This window comes from Pristiophorus japonicus, chromosome 16 (genome assembly GCF_044704955.1).
Source record: "Pristiophorus japonicus isolate sPriJap1 chromosome 16, sPriJap1.hap1, whole genome shotgun sequence".
Classification (NCBI taxonomy): Eukaryota; Metazoa; Chordata; class Chondrichthyes; family Pristiophoridae; genus Pristiophorus; species Pristiophorus japonicus.
Window position 1 is genome coordinate 126,950,199 of NC_091992.1, and position 22,715 is coordinate 126,972,913.

The following is a 22,715-nucleotide window of genomic DNA, read 5'->3' on the forward strand; positions in this document are numbered from 1 at the left end:
CCACTCTGAAAGTGAGTTATCAGGTGACTGTACAGCCCAATACAAGAATTACAGTCTCTGTAAAGAGGTAGGTTTTAAGGAGTGTCTTACTCAAGGAGGAAAGAGGGGTTCAGGGAGGCAATGGCAGAGTATATTTATTTGTTCAGGATTTTGTTTAAGATTGAAATACAGAGACAGCTGCCCTGACGCTCCAGGTGATGTCACTGTGACGCTGTGGGAATGAGGGATAATACCCAGAGAGTCGCTTGTCCGTGGACAAGTCTGCAGTAGCCTTGGTCGGGTTGGCTGCTCTTTGCAGACCGTTCAGTTGACACCGATGGTGCTCGCTGATCTTTGACCCCACACCGTTGAACTGTACCTGACCTGCTGCGTCAGTCCGAGAGGTGCAGCGCCCCCTTCAGTCAGCTCCCAGCACCGCACCGTCCTCTCACCATCGCATCTTGAACCACCCCACATTTAGGACTGAGATGAGGAGAAACTTCTTCACTCAGAGTGTTGTATATGCTAGCACTCCAATAACGACTCCACGAGGTAAGGGTATTGTACTTGAACTGTAGTGACCTTAGTCCATTTATTGCAGCTCCTTGAGTGAGGACACAATGAGGTGAGCTCCCTTTTATACTTGGTTACCTGCAGTGTGTGTACCCTGAAGTCTCCACCAGTAGCACCCTCTGGTGGTACAGGTATAGTGTATACAGACAGGGTGAAGGTACATTCAGTGGTCTAGTGTTACAGTACATACATAACACAGAGGACGGTGAATCTTTGGAATTCTCTACCCCAGAGGGCTGTGGAGGCTCAGTCTTTGAGTATATTCAAGACAGTGATCAATAGATTTTTGGATATTAAGGGAACCAAGGGATTTGGGAATTGGGCTGAAAGGTGGAGTTGAGGTAGAAGATCAGCTATGATCTCATTCAATGATGGAGCAGGCTCGAGGGGCCGAATGGCCTACTCCTGCTCTTAATTCTTATGTTCTTATTCTCTGCTACTCTTGCCTATTGTGGGTGGGGGGGGGAAGAGGGAGCGTCTGTCGTCCTGCTCTGGGAGCCCTGGCCCCTCACTTGGAGTTTCCAGTAATATAACCAGACAGGCAGTGCAAGTGGAGAAAGTTGTAAACTGAAGGCTGATGGATAAATGTTTGACAGGCGGAGCTAATGAAAGGCATTCGAGGTCGAGTGGGGTCAGGGGTCTGTGACCTTTGGCACGGGCCCAATGGACAGCGATTGTCCTTTGCAGTTGTGTGTTGTCCAGCAGATTGGGACACATGGGGAATGGCTGGTTGGGCATGTCTGCTGATGGGTCTCCCAGTTCCTTAGATTGTCGAGATGAGCTTCCAACCACACATCCGCTCCATCACGAAGACCGCCTGTTTCCACCTTCGTAACATCACCCATCTCCACCCGTGGCTCAGCTCATCCGCTGCTGAAGCCCTCATCCATGACTTTGTTACCTCTAGACTTGACAATTCCAACGCACTCCTGGCTGGCCTCCCACATTCTACCCTATGTAAGCTAGAGGTGATCCAAAACTCGGCTGCCCCATGTCCTAACGCGCACCGAGTCCCGCTCACCCAGCACCCCTGTGCTCGCTGACCTACATTGGCTCCCGCTTAAGCAACGCCTCAATTTCAAAATTCTCATCCTTATTTTCAAATCCCTCCATGGCCTCGTCCCTCCCGATCTCTGAAATCTCCTCCAGCCCCACAACCCCCGAGATATCTGTGCTCCTCCAATTCTGCCCTCTTGAGCATCCCCAATTATAATCGCTCTACCATCAGTGCTTTCAGCTGCCTGGGCCATCAAGCTCTGGAACTCCCTCCCTAAACCTCTCCGCCTCTCTACCTCGCTTTCCTCCTTTAAGACGCTCCTTAAAACCGATCATCTGCCTTAATATCTCCTTGTGTGGCTCGGTGTGAAATTTTGTTCGATAATTGCTCCTGTGAAGTGCTTTGGGATGTTTTACTACGTTACAGGTGCTGTATAAATACAACTTCTTGTTGTTGTCTGCACCATCTGAATGTCTTTTGCTATGTTCAGCTATCTCCCGACGGGCAGTCCGGTGATACCCGGGCACGTGTGTGTATCTCAACAGTCCAAGGCTGCTTTACGAAAGAAAAGCCTTTTAATTAAAACTTCCCATTCACACACTTCAACTCAAGCTATCAGCGAGGCAGAAACCAGAAACCCCCTTCACAACATGAGCCCTCCCCTCAGTAACCCCACGGCACTGCTCTGTGAGGGGGCAGTGGGCTGATAGAAGAGGGAAGGCGGCAGTGCCCAACCACTCAGCCCATGGAACTCGGGGACATGCTGCCCCCAGACCCGGCTCGGGAAGCTGTGTGCATTCCTGCTGCCTAATCAACCCTTTTCCCTTCCACCCCCTCCCCAACGTTCCCCCCCTTCCCACTCCAACGTTCCAACATTTCCCCCCCCCTCCCAACATTCTCCCCACAGTACCCCCCTCCACAACATTCTCCCCCCCCCACCCCCGCAACCTCTCCAGGGTCATCAGAACAAATCTGCTGTTTCTCCAACATACAAAAATACGATATAGAATCACCAGTACAGCACAGGAGGCCGCCATTGGGCACACCCTACCCTTATAGCAGGATGTAAACTGCACCAACTCCATCCGTTACCAGGGGTCCTGCCTGCTAACACCTCGTGAATAAGACATGGGACTGCTTCACTGTCAAACCCCTTTCAATAACAGCTCCATCACAGCTCGTTGTGCAGGGGTCTGCACTGAGGGTCCAGTTTATAAGGCCCTTGGTCTTCCAACACTCCGTCTGGGGCACACACCCAGGGGTCGTAGGTCATCCACTGCCACTTCCTCAGGCGCCCCCTCATGTCCTCCAGCAGGGCCCCATACCGCGGGTCCGAGGCCAGGTTACGGGTCTCAGCCGGGTCCTCCCCAGTGTCGAAGAGCTCCCAGCGCGACCTGTAGTAATACTGGTGCAGGGTCTTGTCCCAGTGGGTCGGCCGGCCGGACTGCGTCCTGTTCAACAGGTCCTGAAAGGTGGGCGAGAGATAAAAGTCCTGGTCGATGGGGAAAGGCATCTTGAAGTGAATGTTATGGACCAGTCGGTACTGCAGGTAATACACGGCTCTCATGGGGTAATACATGGTGACCTCGTGGTGACTCTGACTGGCAAACACGGTGGACCAGGCCTGCTCACAGTGCAGTGCTGGGAGAATGGACCTCCCGGTCAGCTGTACCAGCTGCTCCTTTCCGAAGATGCTGTAGGTGGGGTAAGGGATGGAGAACCAGTCCAGAATCGTCGGGGTTATATCTGCAGAGATAAACAATAAGGATTGGTTCCATTCCCATTTCAATATTCTCTCTCTCTTTCCTGAAGGGGGCGACTCTTCCCAGCGCAGGTCCCAGCGGCTCGTTGTACAAGTGACCGGTCAACATGGGAGCCTCGGCAGTGAGCCAGGCCCTGCTGGCAAAGCTCGCTGCTCAGATAGCAAGCAGCATTGCTCACCGGTGCCCCACCTAGTCCCAACCCCCCTGACCTCCCCCCCAACCCCCCCCGACCCCAAACCCCTGGACCTCCTCATCCCCCGCCGACCCCGACCCCCTCATCCCCCACCAACCCCAGGCCGACACCAACGACCCCCCTCGACCCCAACCCCCTGGACCCAGGCCCCCCCTCATCCCCCGCCGACCCCAACCCCTGCTAGACCCCAATGACTCCAGCCCTACCCCAGCGACCCCCCCCCCCCCCGACCCCAGCCACCCCCCCGACCCCAGCGACCCCCGAGACCCAGGCCGATCCTCTCATTCCCGCCGACCTCAGGCCAACCCCAATCCCTGCCCGACCCCAACGACCCCAGCCTGACCCCCAACGATCCCAGCCCTATCCCAACGACCCCCCCGACCCCTTTGCTTCATCATTGAGACAGTCGACCTTTAAACGTTGAACACAATGTCCTTCTCTGGACTGCCCGTGCCCGGTGTCCAGGAGGATGCTGATCCTGAAGGCGCTTGCTGTCACCGTCACCAGGCCACGAGCCTCCCCGTTCCTCACCCCATTGGCCATTCTTCACCCGAGAGCATGGAGGGTGAACGTCAGCAGGATATTCGACTACAGCAGGCAGAAGGAGGGGGAGGATGAAGGGCGGGGGGGGGGGGGGGAAGAGAGGCTGGGGTGGGGAAGGAAGAGGATGAGGAGTGGGGGGGGGGGGGGGAAGGGCCTGGGGTGGGGGGAGGGGGAAGGGCGAGAGGGAGGAGAAGGGGAGGAGAGGCTGGGGCAGAGGGCGAGGACGAGGGGCCGGTGGGTTGAACCCAAGGTGAGGCTTTAAGACGCAGTTATTGCTGACAGGCCAAGAGCCGCTGCTTACCCAGTAAGGTGACGTATGATTGGCTGACTTGCCCCCAGCGCCCAGCGTGCTCTGGCGAGTGGACGAGCATGGGCTCTGCGATGCCCGAGCGGTACAGGTTGGTCCGTCCATTGGGGAAGGGGATCCCGTTATCAGAGCTGTAAATCACCAGCGTGTCATTGGCATGGCCAGCCTCCCTCAGCTCGCTCAGCACCAGCCCGATCCCTGAACACAGTTCAAAAGGAGAGATGTGGTCAGAAGGGGGCCTTTCGGCCCATCGTGCCTGTGGTGGAGCTCCCCAGTTAGTCCCACTCCCCCCTACTCTTTCCCCACAGCCCTGCAAGAGAGAGTTGGAACCCCTCATATTATATTTACACACACACACATCATCATTCAACACCCAACGTAAGAGAAATGCTGGGGGAGGCCTCGATGGTCAGGGTTCATGTTGCTAGGTCTGTGGGTTACCTGAACAGCACCATTTCCCACTGACATTGTGCCAAGGGGCCTACTCACAGCCCGTGTGTCAGTCGAATCCAACGCACAGTTTGAGAGCCGGGTCTGAGCCTGGTGTAATGTATGTACCTGCGAGTATGCTCACAGGTTTGTAGAGCTGTTGACTCCCCTTTTATAGGGGGCACTTGTAAAATATATGATTTTAAAGCCCCCCCAAAAAAAACACAAAAAACCCCCCCAAAAAAAGGGCATTTGAAAAGTGTCTAGAGTGTCCCACAGATCGGGGTCACTTGAGTTAATTGTTTAATTTGCAACCAACCAAAAGAGTTGTAGAGCTGTTGAAGGGCAGTTGAAAACATAGAAACGTAGAAAAGTGTTTGTAGTGTCCCCCAGATCGGGGGGGCACTTGATTTAACTGTTATTTTCATTTTCAGCCAAAAAGAGTTGTAGAACTGTTGATCTACCAGTCCGCTCGCGGCCTTCCGCGGGAGGTGGATGCCGGCGGGACTGGAGTGCATCATCACCCCCGGCAACCACATTTTAATTTGATTGTATATGTCTAAAGTTTGATTTGTTTAATTTGCCGGTTTTAGTGCCCCTCCCCTTTTAGCCAGGGGGTACTTGTATAATTTGTTTTTCGGTGCTCCCTGAAAAAAAAAGCAAAAAAAAAACCAAAGGGGGCACTTGTTTGAAAATGTTTGGAGTGTCCCCCTCCCTTAAGGGAAGCACTTGATTTAATTGATTTATTTGTCTTGAACCGCGGTTTTGGGTGGCGGTCGGACGAGAGGGCTGTGTTTGGCGAGGTGACCAGGGTCAGGGACCTGCTCGATGGCGGAGGAGCGGGCTGGATGGCACCGGACATGCTGGCATGGTGCCTATCCTGGGCCGACATCCGCCGCGCGGCCGATGCCATCGAGTCGCTAAAAACAGCTCTGGGCCCCGACTCCGTTAGGTGCGTCGAGGAGGCTCAAGCACGCGGGGCGATCCCGTCCGAACTGACCCCCCATCTGGACGGAATTCCTCATCGGCGCCAAACCCCGGAACCTCCCTCGGGAGCCGGCGCCTCACAACTTGAGCCGCCTCGGGGAAATCCCCTCCTTGCCTTTCAGTTCTGCGCGGAGGCGTTTCCTGTACGGGCTGCTCCTGCACACTCTCCACTTTGCCATCCTCGTCTGCCGTCCGGACACGCCATGGCGCACCATCTTGCCGTCCGAAGGAGGCGGGGGTCCCCGATGGATTGCTGTCTGTGCGGGAGTCCTCCCTCTATATATTGGGGACTTGGCCCGGAGGGTATTGCACGGACCAGTCACGTGCAATAGGTTTTTAAGTCGGTTCACGGACTCCCAGGCCGCCAGCAACTTCTGCAGTCTAGAGGAGTCCGTGTTCCATATTTATGTTGAACGTGCGAGGTTGCAGCCCCTGTTCCATTACTTGAAGGGGCTGCTCCTCAAATTCTGGTTGCACTTCAGTCCCACACTCCTGATCTTTGGGCACCCTGTGCGGAGGGGAGCGGGTAGGTCCGAGGGCCTCCTCGTAGGACTGCTCCTGGGCACGGCCAAGGGTGCCATCAGCCGGTCCAGGCAACGGGCGGTCGAGGGGGTCGTTCAGCCCGACTGCCGTCCTCTCTTCCGCGGTTACATCCGAGCCACGGTGTCCCTGGAGATGAAGCACGCGGTGTCCACCGGTACGCTCGCGGCATTCCGCGAGAGGTGGGCGCCGGAGGGACTGGAGTGCATCATCACCCCCGGCAATCAAATTTTAATTTGATTCATTTAATGTCCAAAGTTAATTGTTAATTTGTCGGTTCTAATGCCCCTGTTAAGGAGGCAGTTGATTTCTAGTTTATTTAAAATAGTTGCAGAGCTGTTGAATTGGGAGTGGCTTAGCCAGTCATGTGATGTTCATAAGACTCAATAAAACCCCAGCCAGTTGGGTTCAGGGGGTCCACGATGAGGCAGGTGGTTGTGAGCCTGGTGGATGAACTGGTAATGTGTCGTGTGATTGTTAAACCTTTGTTAATAAACCAACTAGTTCTCAGTAGTGTTGCTATGAATTATTCGGCAAAGAACCCATGAAGCAAATACATGATAGCTGGGAATCCCGCGGAGTGCGCTCCAGCTTCCAGTCACAGTACCGTGGGACCCGTGACAAGTGAAGGTCAGGAACACGCGACAGGAGAGGATTAAAATACCACAGTGGTGTCAGCCATGGCTCAGTGGGTAGCCCGCTCGCGCCTCTGAGTCAGAAGGTTGTGGGGTCAAGCCCCACTCCAGGGACTTGTGCACAAAAGTCCAGGCTCACACTCCAGTGCAGTGCTGAGGGAGTGCTGCACTGTCAGAGGTCTCGTCTGTTGGATGAGACGTTAAACCGAGGCCCTGTCTGCGCTCTCAGGTGGAGGTACAACAGTGACTACACTCCAAAAGTACTTCATTGGCTGTAAAGCGCTTTGAGACGTCCGCTGGTCCTGAAAGGCGCTATATAAATGCAAGTCTTTCTTTCTATTCCCTTTCTATATTAAGTAGACTGGGTGAGACAGTGCTACAACTCGCTGCAAATCCCCGAATGGTGGCAATCGGGCTCTGACCCCAGGCCTGGCTCTACTCCCACTCTGGGATTCTCACCCCGTACCACCTCCAACAACTTAAGAGCATCACCGCTGTTTTCCTGGCCGATCTTGACCATATTGTATGACCAACAACCACCATCTTTTTAAGCCGTGGCTCAGTGGGCAGCACACTCCCCTCCGAGTCAGAAGGTTGTGGGTTCAAGTCCCACTCCAGGAACTGGAGCACATAAATCTAGGCTGACACTCCCAGTGCAGTGCTGAGGGAGCGCCACACTGTCGGAGGTGCCGTCTTTCAGATGAGACGTCAAACCGAGGTCCTGTCTGCTCTCTCAGGTGGACGTAAAAGATCCCACGGCACTATTTCGAAGAGGAGCAGGGGAGTTATCCCCGGTGTCCTGGTCAATATTTATCCCTCAGCCAACATGGGAAGAACAAATTATATTTTTGTGGGAGCTTGCTGTGCACAAATTGGTGGCTGTGTTTCCTACATTACAACAGTGACTACACTCCAAATGGGTTGGGACATCATGAGATCAAGAATAGTGCGAAATAAAGTTATTCCTTTTTTTCTAACTGTTCCATTCCCCAGGGCTAACACCCTCACCTTATTGTGGTGTACTTGGTCTAGACGGCCAATGGTGGTATACTGGGAGCTTACCTTGGTCTAGACGGCCAATGGCGGTGTACTGGGAGCTTACCTTGGTCCAGACAGCTGATGGTGGTATACTGGGAGCTTACCTTGGTCTAGACGGCCAATGGCGGTGTACTGGGAGCTTACCTTGGTCTAGCCGGCTAACCATGGTGTACTGGGAGCTTACCTTGGTCCAGACAGCTGATGGTGGTGTACTGAGAGCTTACCTTGGTCTAGACGGCCAATGGCGGTGTACTGGGAGCTTACCTCGGTCTAGACAGCTGATGGTGGTGTACTGGGAGCTTACCTTGGTCTAGACGGCCAATGGCGGTGTACTGGGAGCTTACCTTGGTCTAGACGGCTGATGGTGGTGTACTGGGAGCTTACCTTGGTCTAGACGGCTGATGGTGGTGTACTGGGAGCTTACCTTGGTCTAGACGGCCAATGGCGGTGTACTGGGAGCTTACCTCGGTCTAGACAGCTGATGGTGGTGTACTGGGAGCTTACCTTGGTCTAGACGGCCAATGGCGGTGTACTGGGAGCTTACCTTGGTCTAGACGGCTGATGGTGGTGTACTGGGAGCTTACCTTGGTCTAGACGGCTGATGGTGGTGTACTGGGAGCTTACCTTGGTCTAGACGGCTGATGGTGGTGTACTGGGAGCTTACCTTGGTCTAGACGGCTGATGGTGGTGTACTGGGAGCTTACCTTGGTCTAGACGGCTGATGGTGGTGTACTGGGAGCTTACCTTGGTCTAGACGGCCAATGGCGGTGTACTGGGAGCTTACCTCGGTCTAGACAGCTGATGGTGGTGTACTGGGAGCTTACCTTGGTCTAGACGGCTGATGGTGGTGTACTGGGAGCTTACCTTGGTCTAGACGGCTGATGGTGGTGTACTGGGAGCTTACCTTGGTCTAGACGGCTGATTGTGGTGTACTGGGAGCTTACCTTGGTCTAGACGGCTGATGGTGGTGTACTGGGAGCTTACCTTGGTCTAGACGGCTGATGGTGGTGTACTGGGAGCTTACCTTGGTCTAGACGGCTGATGGTGGTGTACTGGGAGCTTACCTTGGTCTAGACGGCTGATGGTGGTGTACTGGGAGCTTACCTTGGTCTAGACGGCTGATGGTGGTGTACTGGGCAGCCAGATCAGCACGGGATGCTGGTGTGTTGGGTAGAAAGTGGGGCACCTGGTGATAAAGGAACAGCAACAGGAAAGAGAAGCTTAAAAAAGGTTTAAAAATGAAGCAGTATTCCTTCTAACTATCTGCCCCTGCAGCAAGCCCCTGCCCCAGATTCCTGAACGAGCAGCGTGGCCAGATATTCACAGCTCAGTCCCGAGGGAGGCGGAGCGGAGGAGGCGAGGAAGCTCCGGGTACAGTAAGTGACACACGAAAGCCTCACTGCACAGCCAACCAGACTAACAGTAAATAAACAGAGAGATAAATATTGAGCCATGTGTCGCCAAACCTCAGTCGGCGAATGGTCACCAGAAAGTTAAAAAGCATCACGTCTCTGCTTCCCTTCCCCCACACCCAGTCCATGATCCCACTACTGGGGTACATCTCCCCTCGTTCCTCCCGCTCCAGACCCCGACTCCCTATAGGGGTATGACTCCCCTCATTCCCTTCCCCCAGTCCATGACCCCACTACTGGGGTACATCTCCCCTCGTTCCTCCCGCTCCAGACCCCGACTCCCTATAGGGGTATGACTCCCCTCATTCCCTTCCCCCAGTCCATGACCCCACTACTGGGGTACATCTCCCCTCGTTCCTCCCGCTCCAGACCCCGACTCCCTATAGGGGTATGACTCCCCTCATTCCCTTCCCCCAGTCCATGACCCCACTACTGGGGTACATCTCCCCTCGTTCCTCCCGCTCCAGACCCCGACTCCCTATAGGGGTATGACTCCCCTCATTCCCTTCCCCCAGTCCATGACCCCACTACTGGGGTACATCTCCCCTCGTTCCTCCCGCTCCAGACCCCGACTCCCTATAGGGGTATGACTCCCCTCATTCCCTTCCCCCAGTCCATGACCCCACTACTGGGGTACATCTCCCCTCGTTCCTCCCGCTCCAGACCCCGACTCCCTATAGGGGTATGACTCCCCTCATTCCCTTCCCCCAGTCCATGACCCCACTACTGGGGTACATCTCCCCTCGTTCCTCCCGCTCCAGACCCCGACTCCCTATAGGGGTATGACTCCCCTCATTCCCTTCCCCCAGTCCATGACCCCACTACTGGGGTACATCTCCCCTCGTTCCTCCCGCTCCAGACTCAGACTCCCTATAGGGGTATGACTCCCCTCATTCCCTTCCCCCAGTCCATGACCCCACTACTGGGGTACATCTCCCCTCGTTCCTCCCGCTCCAGACCCCGACTCCCTATAGGGGTATGACTCCCCTCATTCCCTTCCCCCAGTCCATGACCCCACTACTGGGGTACATCTCCCCTCGTTCCTCCCGCTCCAGACCCCGACTCCCTATAGGGGTATGACTCCCCTCATTCCCTTCCCCCAGTCCATGACCCCACTACTGGGGTACATCTCCCCTCGTTCCTCCCGCTCCAGACTCAGACTCCCTACTGGGGTACATCTCCACTTCCCTCCCCCCTTCCACACCTGACCTGGACTCTGGCTCCTTATTGGGTTACATCTCTCCTCTCCTCTCCCCCTCCCCCAGGGCACCGGTTCCCTGCAGGATTGACAATTCCGCTGGAACCAGCTTTTCTGTCAGGCATACCACCAATGTTCCCTTTAATTACTTGAGCACATAAATCCAGGCTGACACTCCCAGTGCAGTGCTGAGGGAGTGCTGCACTGTCGGAGGTGCTGTCTTTTGGATGAGATGTTAAACCGAGGCCCCGTCTGCCCTCTCAGGTGCACGTAAAAGATCCCATGGCACTATTTCGAAGAGCAGGGGAGTTATCCCCGGTGTGTCCTGGCCAATATTTATCCTCAATCAATGTTACAAAAACAGATGATCTGGTCATTATCACATTGCTGTTTGTGGGAGCTTGCTGTGCGCAAATTGGCTGCCGTGTTTCCCACATTACAACAGTGACTACACTCCAAAAGTACTTCACTGGCTGTAAAGTGCTTTGGGACGTCCGACGGTCGTGAAAGGCGCTATATAAATGCAAGTCTTTCTTTTTTTCTCTTTTTAAATAATTTTTTCTCTTTTAAAATAATTTTTTAAGTGCGCGGCCCCTTTAAGGGGTGCGCGTTTATTTCCTGTTTGAGACCCAGTGCGCAGGCTGTGCGGGAGTTCCGGGCCGCTGCAAGGCTGTGCAGCTTATCGAGAATATTGCACCTCACCCAAGTGCCTGTTCTTGGCGTGAACACAGGCCGAAGGGGCATCAGAATCCGAGCCGAGCCTGTGCTCACGTACCCGGCCCACTGGGGGCAGTGGGGGGGATGGGGGTGCAGGAGCCGAACCCCAGTCCACGGGCACTGAGGGAAGGTGCAGTGCCGATGTCCGGGTCACTCACCAAAGACCAGGGATGGACAGCTGGCCCCCCTGGGTCTGTGGGTTGCAGGTGGCGTGTGGCGTCATCGTGACCCCCCGACCTGCGAGAGAACAGCTCCGCAGGTCGGGCTATAAAAGAGCTGGAGCAGTGTAGCACTTCAACCTCCAGCGCGAGCCCAGGTACAGAGGAGTGGGAAGGTCGGGGCGGATGGGCGGCGAGTGTTTGTGGAGAGATGTGGTGAATGTTTGGGGCGGTGGGGCGGCGAGAGATCGTGGCGGTGGTGCAACAGATGAGGGTACGGGGCCCAGGGGCAGCACGGGCCCAGCCCACGCTGCGATATGTGTGTGCGCACTAGGTCCGTGCAGCAGAGCAGGTCTCCAGTCGTCCTGGTTAACCCTTGCCACTGGACCAAGACCTAGCTCTGTCGAGCCCGTGTGGTGGCTGGTGTGCAACGGTCACCACACATTAAAAAAATCCACGCACAGGCATCTTCCACCCCCTCAACTGGAGTTCAGGTACTGGAACATCGGGTCCTTCACTGAAACATCTGTGAACTCGTGGAAGCAAGTCATCCTCGTTCGAGGGACCACCCATGATGATGATGTGTGGCCACTCTTACCTCCACCTGCTCCGGTGTGTAATGTTGGGGCTTCCAGTCTGGGATCCAGCCCATGCCACTCTCCCCATTCCCAAACTTCTCACAGAACTGCCCGTACTGGGGCTGGGAATGGCCACACCGGTGGGGGTCATGAAAGGCCACGTAGAGAAAGAACGGCCTAAGGGGGGGAAAAAAAAAAAAAAAAGAGGTAAACGGACCCCCTCGAGACACAGGGGTACAGACCACCCCCCCACTTCCCCGAGACACAGGGTTCAGACCTACCCCTCACCTCGCCCCCAGGACACAGGGGTACAGACCCCCCTCCTTCCCCGAGACACAGGGGTACAGACCCCCCTCCTTCCCCGAGACACAGGGGTACAGACCCCCCTCCTTCCCCGAGACACAGGGGTACAGACCCCCCTCCTTCCCCGAGACACAGGGGTACAGACCCCCCTCCTTCCCCGAAGCACAGGGGTGCAGACCCCCCTCCTTCCCCCCTCACCCCACCCCTGGGTCACAGGGGTTCAGACCAATGTTGCCTTTTAGAGGTCTGGACAGAGTAGATAGAGAAACTGTTCTCATTGGTGAAAGGGCTGAGAACCAGAGGACGCAGAATTAAGGGGATTGGTAGAAGAACTGAAGGCAACATGAGGAAAACCCTTTTTAGGCAGCGAGTGGTTAGGATCTGGAATGCACGGCCTGAAAGGGTGGTGGAGGCAGACTCAATTGCAGCTTTCAAAAGGGAGTTGGATAAGTACCTGAAGGGAAAAAGTTGGCCGGGCTGCAGGGAAAGGGCGGGGGAGTGGGACTGGCCGAGGGTCGACACGGGCTCGAAGGGCCGAATGGCCTCCTCCTGTGCTGTAACCGTTGGATGATTCTATGATAGGCCGCGTGGCTCTCTGAAGGTCCCACGCAGCTGGTTCACCGGCTTTTAAATGGAAAACTCGCATTTGCATAGTGTTTCAAATGGACCATTGTTCCAGACAGGACCCCCCCCCCCCACGACACACGGGTCAGACACCCCCCTCCCCCCCCGGGGTGAGTTTAGGGTGAAGCAGCGGCCAGCCCTCCTGACCCAGTGCGGGTACCTGTCCGATGGGCCCTGCAGGAATTCCCGGACCAGCAGCTTGATTTTGGTGATATTCCTCCCCACTTGCAGGATGGAATGGTTCTCCTCCGTCTGTGCGTAATCGAAGGGATAGACCGACTCCGGCCCAACGTGCTTCTTCCCGATTATTCCTTTAATTTAAAAAAAATACAACTGAACAATCATAAACAAACCAGGATAAGCTTTGGAGGAATCATTGCAGGTCTGGGCCGCTGCGAACAAATAGAAGGGAATAAAAATTTGAAATAAAGGCAGGAGCGTGTTACATGCAGCACAACACATGGATTGGAGAGGGTTCCAAGGCTGCAAGAGATCAGGGATTAAAAACATAAGAATATAAGAATTAAGAGCAGCAGTAGGCCATTCGGCCCCTCGAGCCTGCTCCACCATTCAATATCATGGCTGATCTTCGACCTCAACTCCACTTTCCCGCCCGATCCTCATATCCCTTGATTTCCCCTGGAGTACAAATATCTCTCGATCTCAGCATTGAATATACTCAATGATTAAGTATCCTCAGCCCTCTGGGCTAGAGAATTCCGAAGATTCACAACCCTTTGAGTGAAGAAATTCCTCAACGCAGTCTTAAATGGCCGACCCCATATCCTGAGACAGTGCCCCCTAGTGCTAGGCTCTCCAGCCAGGGGAACAACCTCTGAACATCTATCCTGTCAATCCCCCTGTTTCAATGAGATCACCTCTCATTTTTCTAAACTCGAGTATGGGCCCACTCTACTCACTCTCTCCTCATAGGAGAACCCTCTCATCCCCGGGATCAATCTAGTGAACCTCCATTGCACCGCCTCGAAGGCAAGTCTATCCTTCCTCGGATACGGAGACCAAACCTGTGCACAATACTCCAGGTGTGGTCTCACCAAGGCCCTAGATAATTGTAGCAAGACTTCCTTACTCTTATACTTCAACCCCTTGCAACAAAGATTGAGATGACGCTGTGAACAGTGAGGATTTAGTTAGCGGTTCAGGGACCCAGCGGCCTGCGACAATGTCCAAAGTCCTTACCTGTTCTGATCTGGGCTTGACTGAGCAGCGAGGGCAAGCTTCTGACCGCGTCGAAGGAGTTGAAATGGTGCACGGTCTGGTGCAGTCCGTACATTCCATTCTGATGCTGCAAGACAAGAACGTCAGTCAAATCATCGACTCCGCGCGGGAAATCCCCAACCCCTCCTTCCATTTCATTCCAAGCACCCGCACCGCTGTTCAGTGGATCGGTGAACCGTCCAATGAGGGACCGAGCCACGCACAGAGTGCGAGGCTCTCGGGGTCAGTCCACGGACTGGGCGGCGCGGGGCTGACCGCTCCCCACTTTGCCTCAGTGCCCCACATTCAGGAGTGAAAAATGGGGCGGGTTTCCTGCTCCTAATCTCCATCGAATGTCTCCTGCTGGAAAATGTTTGTACGTATGTCTGTGATCAAAGTTGAAAATAGGATTGGACTTGAGCAGCAATGCCCACACAGTCGAATAGCCTGCCAAAACTTTGGAGGCGGGAGGAGTGGAATTGTCAACTTTGGCTGTGACGGAAACTGGAGCAGTCGCCCGGCATACAATCCGCCTGATTTTACTTTGCCGCGGCGTTGACGGAGAGGAAGATCGGGCGGGATGTATGATGGGCGGGGTGCGTGAGGGGTGGGACGCGTGAGGGGTGGGACGCGTGAGGGGCGGTTAATCCGCTACCACTGCCAGTGTAACAGACCCTCTCGGCGCCCTAGCGGACACATGGAGAACGGTGACTCGGGCGAGGGTCTGGAGGGTGACCAGCACCCGAGGGGCACGAAGTCCAGCACAGAGTCCGCTTCTTTGGGGGCGCTCGGAGCGGGGAGCAAATGACAGCAGGAGGTCCCAATGACCTCTCCCTGGCGTGACACGGGTCACACACTGATCGGGAGCAGGGACACAGGATGGTCTTCCCGTCCTGAGCCCAGGGACATGACGCCTATCAACGCATCGCTGAATGACAATCACCCCACTCAGCCCGACCCTGGGATTGGACATAGGGACATTAGGAACCGAAGGAGGCCATTCAGCCCCTTGGGCCTGCTCTGCCTTTCAATCAAAACATGGCTGATTTATTTACCCGCCTCTGCTCCATATCCTTATCCAACCAAAACCTGTCACTCTCGGTCTTGGAAGCTGAACTTGACCCCCAGTATCCACAGCCTTTTGGGGGAGAGAGTTCTGAAATATTACTTCCCAATACTGCTGGCACCTTCCTGATGTATTTCCCCCCTGAGCCATTGGGAAATTGGTGACCTGATTGTGGAGAACAATTAAAAGCTCAGACCCGATTTGTCAGGGAATGGGGGTCCTTTAAACTCTGCGGTAACAGAATGGAAGCTTAACAGGAGTTCCTTAGCATTGAGTCAGTGAACGTAACTGTGGCAGGCCGGGTTACAATGGTTAATGTACCTGTGACAGTGGGGTTACACTGGTTAATGTACCTGTGGCATCCCGGGTTTACACTGGTTAATGTACCTGTGACAGTGGGGTTACACTGGTTAATGTACCTGTGGCATCCCGGGTTACACTGGTTAATGTACCTGTGGCATCCCGGGTTACAATGGTTAATGTACCTGTGACAGTGGGGTTACACTGGTTAATGTACCTGTGACAATGGGGTTACACTGGTTAATGTACCTGTGGCATCCCGGGTTACAATGGTTAATGTACCTGTGACAGTGGGGTTACACTGGTTAATGCACCTGTGACAGTGGGGTTACACTGGTTAACCTATCTGTGGCAGCCCGGGTTACAATGGTTAACGTACCTGTGCCAGCCCGGGTTACAATGGTTAACGTACCTGTGCCAGCCCGGGTTACAATGGTTAACCTACCTGTGGCAGCCCGGTTTACAATGGTTAACCTACCTGTGGCAGCCCAGTTAAAATGGCAGAGCGACTGGGGGAGCAGCTGCTGACAGACGAGAAGGCATTTCTGAAGATGACGCTGCGCTTTGCCAGTTGGTTGAGGTTGGGGGTCCTGATCGCCGAGTTATTGTACACCTCCATCTCAAAGCCGGCATCATCCGCTGTCACAGGAAGCACAGGGCGGATTATCCACCTGGTCATTGTCAAGGAGTCTCGCAATTCCCAATACGGGCACCAATCACATGCCCGCAACAATAGTTAGTTGCATTTATAATATAGCGCCTTTAATATAGCGGCACGTCCCAAGACGCTTCACAGGAGCGATTATCAGACAACATTTCATCTGAGAGTAACAGGGGGTTGGGAGTGAGTTATACTGGGGATGGACAGACTGGGAGTGAGTTATACTGGGTGGGAGTGAGTTATACTGGGGGGGAGGGAGAACTGAGAGTGAGTTTTACTGGGGGAGGGACTGGGAGTGAGTTATAAGGAGGCGGGGGGGGGGAAAGAGACTGGAAGTGAGTTATACTGGGGGAGGGGGTCTGGGAGTGAGTTATACTGGGGGGGGTCTGGGAGTGAGTTATACTGGGGGAGGGGGCCTGGGAGTGAGTTATACTGGGGGGGGGGTCTGGGAGTGAGTTATACTGGGGGGGGGTCTGGGAGTGAGTTATACTGGGGGGGGGGTCTGGGAGTGAGTTATACTGGGGGAGGGGGCCTGGGAGTGAGTTATACTGGGGGAGGGGGCCTGGGAGTGAGTTATACTGGGGGGGGAACTGGGAGTGAGTTATACTGGGGGAGGGGGGGATTGGGATTGAGTTATACTGGGGGGGTCTCTGGGAGTGAGTTATTCTGGGGGGCATCTGGGAGTGAGTTATACTGGGGGGGGGGGGGTGTCTGGGAGTGAGTTATACCGGGGGAGGGACTGGGAGTGAGTTATACCGGGGGAGGGACTGGGAGTGAGTTATACTGGGGGGGGGGGGGGTGTCTGGGAGTGAGTTATACCGGGGAGGACTGGGAGTGAGTTATACTGGGGGGAGAGGGAGGACTGGGAGTGAGTTATACTGGGGGGGGGGGGGGGGGTGGTCTGGGAGTGAGTTATACTGGGGGGGGGGGGGTCTGGGAGTGAGTTATACTGGGGGGGGGGTGGTGGTCTGGGAGTGAGTTATACTGGGGTGGGGCACTGGGAAGCGGGTGAGACCAGAACTAGGGACCATCAATATAAAGCAGTCACTAATAAATCCAATCAGGAATTCAGAAGAAACTTCTTCACCCAGAGAGTGGTGAGAATGTGGAACTCGCTGCCACAGGGAGGGGTTGAGGTGAATAGTATCGATGCATTTAAGGGGAAGGGAGATAAACACATGAGGGAGAAGAGAATAGAGGGCTGTGCTGATGGAGTGGGGTGAAGAAGGGGGCAGGAGGCTGGTGTGGAGCATAAACCCCAGCATGGACCTGTTGGGCCCAATGGCCTGTGTCTGTGCTGTAAATATTATGTCATCATGAGAGAAACGCAAAGGGGAGAGAATTGAAAGAAGGAAATTGCTGATCTTCTCCACTCACCGATGATGAGAAGCACGTTCCTCCTCTTCTGCTGACCCCATGAGCTGCCCAGCCCCGAAAGCAGCAAGACCCAGAAGGTGCCAGTGACACGCGACGGTGACATTCCCTGTGGCCACAGAGTATCCTTAAACTGGATTAGAACGCTGGCTCGGCTCCACTCTCTGGTACAAATAAATCACTGATCTGCACTAAGCAGCCGTGACCGACCGCTGATCTGCAAACCCAGTGAAGCCGAATTGAATAAATTAAATTCAATGGAATTAAATTAAAGGGGCTCCCAGCCAAGTCTGCCTCCCTCCTTCCAATTTCCCGGAAGTGAAACGATACATTTTGTGATCACATGAGAAACGGTCATGTGACCAATCCCCACACACAGCCAGAGCCTCACATACCGACCGGCTCCATGTACCAGTGATGCAGCAAGTGAGTGGTAATACAATTAAAGTTACTGGGATTTATTATTATATAGTAAAGTTACTGGCAATGCCTGAGTTTTATGTGCAATTATTTGGGTTGTGATTTTAGCAGCGAGTCTGCATTGAGCTCTGAGCTGGTGATTGATCGAGAGTTTGTGGAAAAGTATCTCTCTCCCTCCAAAGTCTTAAAGAAAACACCTTCAGCGAGCCAAGTATTCCATTTAACAGACGCCTTATTTTTGCGAAATTTACTTTGTCATAGAAACTGTGCATTTAACCAGGCGCGTCTCGCTTATTTTGGTTTAAAATTGTTGATGTGATTGGCGCAGCTCTTGTTTTGTGTGGGTTTGTGATCTGTCTCTCTGATTCTCAATCGTATCTCGGCAATTTCCTCTTGTATCAGCGAGTTTGTGGTCCCTTGGATCCGCTGTAGACCGTGTATTGCTGTAACACGGCCGCAAGAGCAAGGCTGCATCCTGTCTGGAGGACGGTGTCGCCAGCTTCCCCTCATCCCGCTCACACTGAGGCTTTACTGGGACTTGACTCATGGAACAGGACAGCACGGAAAGAGGCCGTTCGGCCGATCGAGTCTGTGCTGGCTGTTTCCAAGAGCAATCAACAACAACAACTGGTTCTTAGGCAGGGAGTTCCGGAGTTTGGAGCCCAGGCAACAGAAGGCACGGCCACCAATAGTTGAGCGATTATAATCAGGGATGCTCCAGGAGGGCAGAATTAGAGGAGTGCAGACATCCTGCAGGGGAGGGGATGGGTCTGGAGATTAGAGATAGGGAGGGGCGAGGCCATGGAGGTAGAGAGGGGTGAGGCCATGGAGGGACAGAGATAGGGAGGGGTGAGGCCATGGAGGGACAGAGATAGGGAGGGGTGTGGCCATGGAGGGACAGAGATAGGGAGGGGTGTGGCCATGGAGGGACAGAGATAGGGAGGGGTGTGGCCATGGAGGGACAGAGATAGGGAGGGGTGAGGCCATGGAGGGACAGAGATAGGGAGGGTGTGGCCATGGAGGGACAGAGATAGGGAGGGGTGTGGCCATGGAGGGACAGAGATAGGGAGGGGTGAGGCCATGGAGGGACAGAGATAGGGAGGGGTGTGGCCATGGAGGGACAGAGATAGGGAGGGGTGAGGCCATGGAGGGACAGAGATAGGGAGGGGTGAGGCCATGGAGGGACAGAGATAGGAAGGGGTGAGGCCATGGAGGGACAGAGATAGGGAGGGGTGAGGCCATGGAGGGACAGAGATAGGGAGGGGTGAGGCCATGGAGGGACAGATAGGGAGGGGTGAGGCCATGGAGGGACAGAGATAGGGAGGGGTGAGGCCATGGAGGGACAGAGATAGGGAGGGGTGAGGCCATGGAGGGACAGAGATGGGGAGGGGTGAGGCCATGGAGGGACAGAGATGGGGAGGGGTGAGGCCATGGAGGGACAGAGATAGGGAGGGGTGAGGCCATGGAGGGACAGAGATGGGGAGGGGTGAGGCCATGGAGGGACAGAGATGGGGAGGGGTGAGGCCATGGAGGGACAGAGATGGGGAGGGGTGAGGCCATGGAGGGACAGAGATGGGGAGGGGTGAGGCCATGGAGGGACAGAGATGGGGAGGGGTGAGGCCATGGAGGGACAGAGATGGGGAGGGGTGAGGCCATGGAGGGACAGAGATGGGGAGGGGTGAGGCCATGGAGGGACAGAGATGGGGAGGGGTGAGGCCATGGAGGGACAGAGATGGGGAGGGGTGAGGCCATGGAGGGGTAGAGATGGGGAGGGGTGAGGCCATGGAGGGGTGAGACTTTATGGATGATGTCACCAAGGGGCAGCATGTCGATGAGAAATAGGAGGGGAACCATGGATAGATCCTTGAGGGAGACTCGAGGCAAGTGAAGCTGTTGCAGGTAATTCTCTGGCTAAGATTAGATAGCTAGGAATGGAACCAGGCGTGTGCAGTCCCACCCGGCTGGACGGTGGTACAGAGGTGTTGGAGAACCATGTCAAAGGCTGCAGACATGCCATGAAGGACGAGGAGGGATCGTTTACCTTTGTCACAAAGGATGTCGTTTGTGACTTTGATGAAAGCCGTTTTGGTACTGTGACAGGCGCGGAAATCTGATTGGAGGGATTCAAAAATGGAGTTCCGGGAAACGTGGGGACAGTAATTGGGTGAACGATGAGGATTTTAAGTGAGAGCGGTGGAATAGGGTGAGATGCTCAAAGGAGGAGAAAGTGCCGGAGGAGTAGGGAGACAGACCAAAGGTGTGATTTGGTGATGGGAGTCACACGGCCAACCGTGGCGTCTGGGCAGGGCAAGTGGTGGAAGGTATAGCCGGGTGGGGAGGCTTCATTTCAAGGTAAGGTATCATCGCTCCTCAACCAGCTTTCGGTCAGGGCCGTAATGTCGATGCAATCATCCACGACACGCTCATGGATGCCTTGTTCGCAAGTGAACGGACATTCTGGAGGGGGATGTGGAGAAAGTCGGTGATGGTTGCCCCACTGCCTGCATCCACAGGGTCAGCACTGGGAGGGGTGAGTTGGATGGGGAGGAGATTGGGAAGATTAGCTTTCAGCGGGCGAGCTGGGCAGGAAGGTCGGCGAGAGAGAGTAGGATGGGACAGTTGGGGTTGCTGCTCGTAAGGAGGTAGTGACGCGTGTCTCGATGGGCCCTCTGGAGGATGCCCAGAGAGGCAGAGAAGGGAAGCTGTCGGCTTATCTAAGAGGGACGGCGGCAGGAGAGTCGGAAGGTCGAAGAGCACTGAAGGTTGGGGCAGGGACTCTGGATGGCAGAATATCAGAGAGAGGGGAGATGAAAGGAGGCATGATGTCAGGAGAGAGGAGTCTAGGAAGGTGAAGAGAAAAGTAGTAAAAAAAAAGGGGGAGAAAAAAGTGGAAATAGAGGTGAAGGGCTTGGGTCCGGAGCAGCAGCCAAAATGCGCTGCGAATGTACACTGAAAACTCAGGTTACATAGGTCTGGTTACGTAGCAAATTATTAAGATATATATTATATATATATATATATATATACTGGGATAGAGGAACAATAGCAGGAAGTTCAGAGTCTGAGGTCCCGCGATGGGATAAAGTTAATGTAAATCGGGTAGAGTCGGCATGGAGCCTCGACGAACTGTTGTCCAGGTTCAGAGACAGGCGAGTGAAGGCCAGAAGCTATGGGAGGGGTGGGGGAATGGGAGGGTTGGGGGTAGGGTATTCCTGTGGGAATGAAGATCCAGGAGATGTGCAGAGTCGGTTCCGGACCGGATAGATGAATGTGAAGTTGGAGGTCACCACAAGATCCAGAAGCAGCAGATAAATATACTCCGGCCCAGGAGAGTAAAACACCATCCTGGAAAGAGACTGCAACGGAAGCTGAAGAACCAGTCGGGTCAGTCACCGGCTCAGCAGGGAGCAGCGGCGGTGGGGGAAGGGCTGAACGCTGATCAAAGTTACTTCCAGTTATCATCATCATAGGCAGTCCCTCGAAATTGTGGAAGACTTGCTTCCACTCTAAAAGTGAGTTCTCAGGTGACCGTACAGTCCAATATGGGAATTACCGTCTCTGTCACAGGTGGGACAGACAGTGGTTGAAGGCAAGGGTGAGTGGGACTGGTTTGCCGCAAGCTCCTTCTGCTGCCTGCACTTGTTTTCTGCATGCTCTCGGCGATGAGACTCGAGGTGCTCAGCGCCCTCCCGGATGCACTTCCTCCACTTAGGGCGGTCTTTGGCCAGGGATTCCCAGGTGTCGGTGGGGATGTTGCACTTTATCAAGGAGGCTTTGAGGGTGTCCTTGAAACATTTCCTCTGCTCACCTGGGGCTCGCTTGCCGTGTAGGAGTTCCGAGTAGAGCGCTTGCTTTGGGAGTCTTGTGTCAGGCATGTGAACAATGTGGCCCGCCCAGCGGAGCTGGTCGAGTGTGGTCAGTGCTTCGATGCCGGGGATGTTGGGCTGATCGAAAACACTGACGTTGGTGCATCTGTCCTCCCAGGGGGTTTGCAGGATCTTGCAGAGACATCGTTGGTGGTATTTCTCCAGCGACTTGAGGTGTCTACTGTATATGGTCCATGTCTCTGAGCCATTCAGGAGGGCGGGTATTATTGCAGCCCTGTAGACTGAGCTTGGTGGCAGATTTGAGAGTCTGATCTTCGAACACTCTTCCTCCGGAGGCCGAAGGCTGCATTGGTGCACTGGAGCTGGTGTTGGATCTCGTTGTCTATGTCTGCCCTTGTTGATAATGGCGGATGGGATGGCAGCTCCCTAGGGAACACCTCCTGAACAAATCTCCCTCTGGCCATCTGCTGCCAACTTCACTCTTCTCTTCCTCCAACCTCCCCTCCCCGCTGTTTAAGCCGAATGGTGGGTGCATTTTTTTTCTACCCTTAATTATTTCCCTTACCCCTAAATCCCGTGCTGCAAGGGCAACTACCTGAGCCCACTGCCCATCCTCCACGCTCCCCATTGGGCGTGGCCAACTCTGCTGCTCCACCCTATCCCCAATGGCGCCTGGTGAGCCTCCGACCGCAGGTTCGGGCCTACCTCATGCGCGAGCCTTCTCTCTGAGTCTCCACCCAGCGGCAACTGGGCATCCTCCCCTCCTTCCAGGTATGAGCAGCAGATGAGCGACACGGCAGCCGAGGCTTGCAGTGCAGCCCAGTGCAACAGCACATCTTGATGTCCAGAGAAGTCCAGGAATTTGGAGGCAAATT

The 22,715-nt window shown here is 54.7% G+C and overlaps 2 protein-coding genes across 4 annotated transcripts in view; one reads left to right on the top strand and one right to left on the bottom strand.

Moving 5' to 3' along the window:
- Positions 1-2,502: 2,502 nt before the first annotated feature.
- sgsh (N-sulfoglucosamine sulfohydrolase (sulfamidase)) lies at positions 2,503-17,894 on the bottom strand. The gene is made up of 8 exons (XM_070858235.1): positions 17,597-17,894; positions 16,037-16,197; positions 14,175-14,280; positions 13,135-13,285; positions 12,068-12,224; positions 9,089-9,170; positions 4,350-4,553; positions 2,503-3,295 (listed from the first exon to the last, which is right to left on the bottom strand). Exons 1-8 carry the CDS (start codon positions 17,697-17,699, stop codon positions 2,721-2,723), a joined length of 1,539 nt encoding a protein of 512 aa, XP_070714336.1. The 5' UTR covers positions 17,700-17,894; the 3' UTR covers positions 2,503-2,720.
- A 55-nt stretch (positions 17,895-17,949) lies between these two features.
- slc26a11 (solute carrier family 26 member 11) overlaps positions 17,950-22,715 on the top strand; it is a 39,213-nt gene continuing 34,447 nt past the window's right edge. The window contains exon 1 of one of the 3 annotated variants that reach the window (XM_070857838.1): positions 17,950-18,019. Coding sequence is in view for 1 of the 3 variants with exons in the window: in XM_070857840.1 (XP_070713941.1) it covers positions 18,011-18,019 (9 nt within the window). In the remaining 2 variants the exon portion in view is untranslated. Of the gene's footprint in view, positions 18,027-22,715 lie in introns of all 3 variants that reach the window. The other 2 variants (XM_070857839.1, XM_070857840.1) reach the window with 2 other exon arrangements.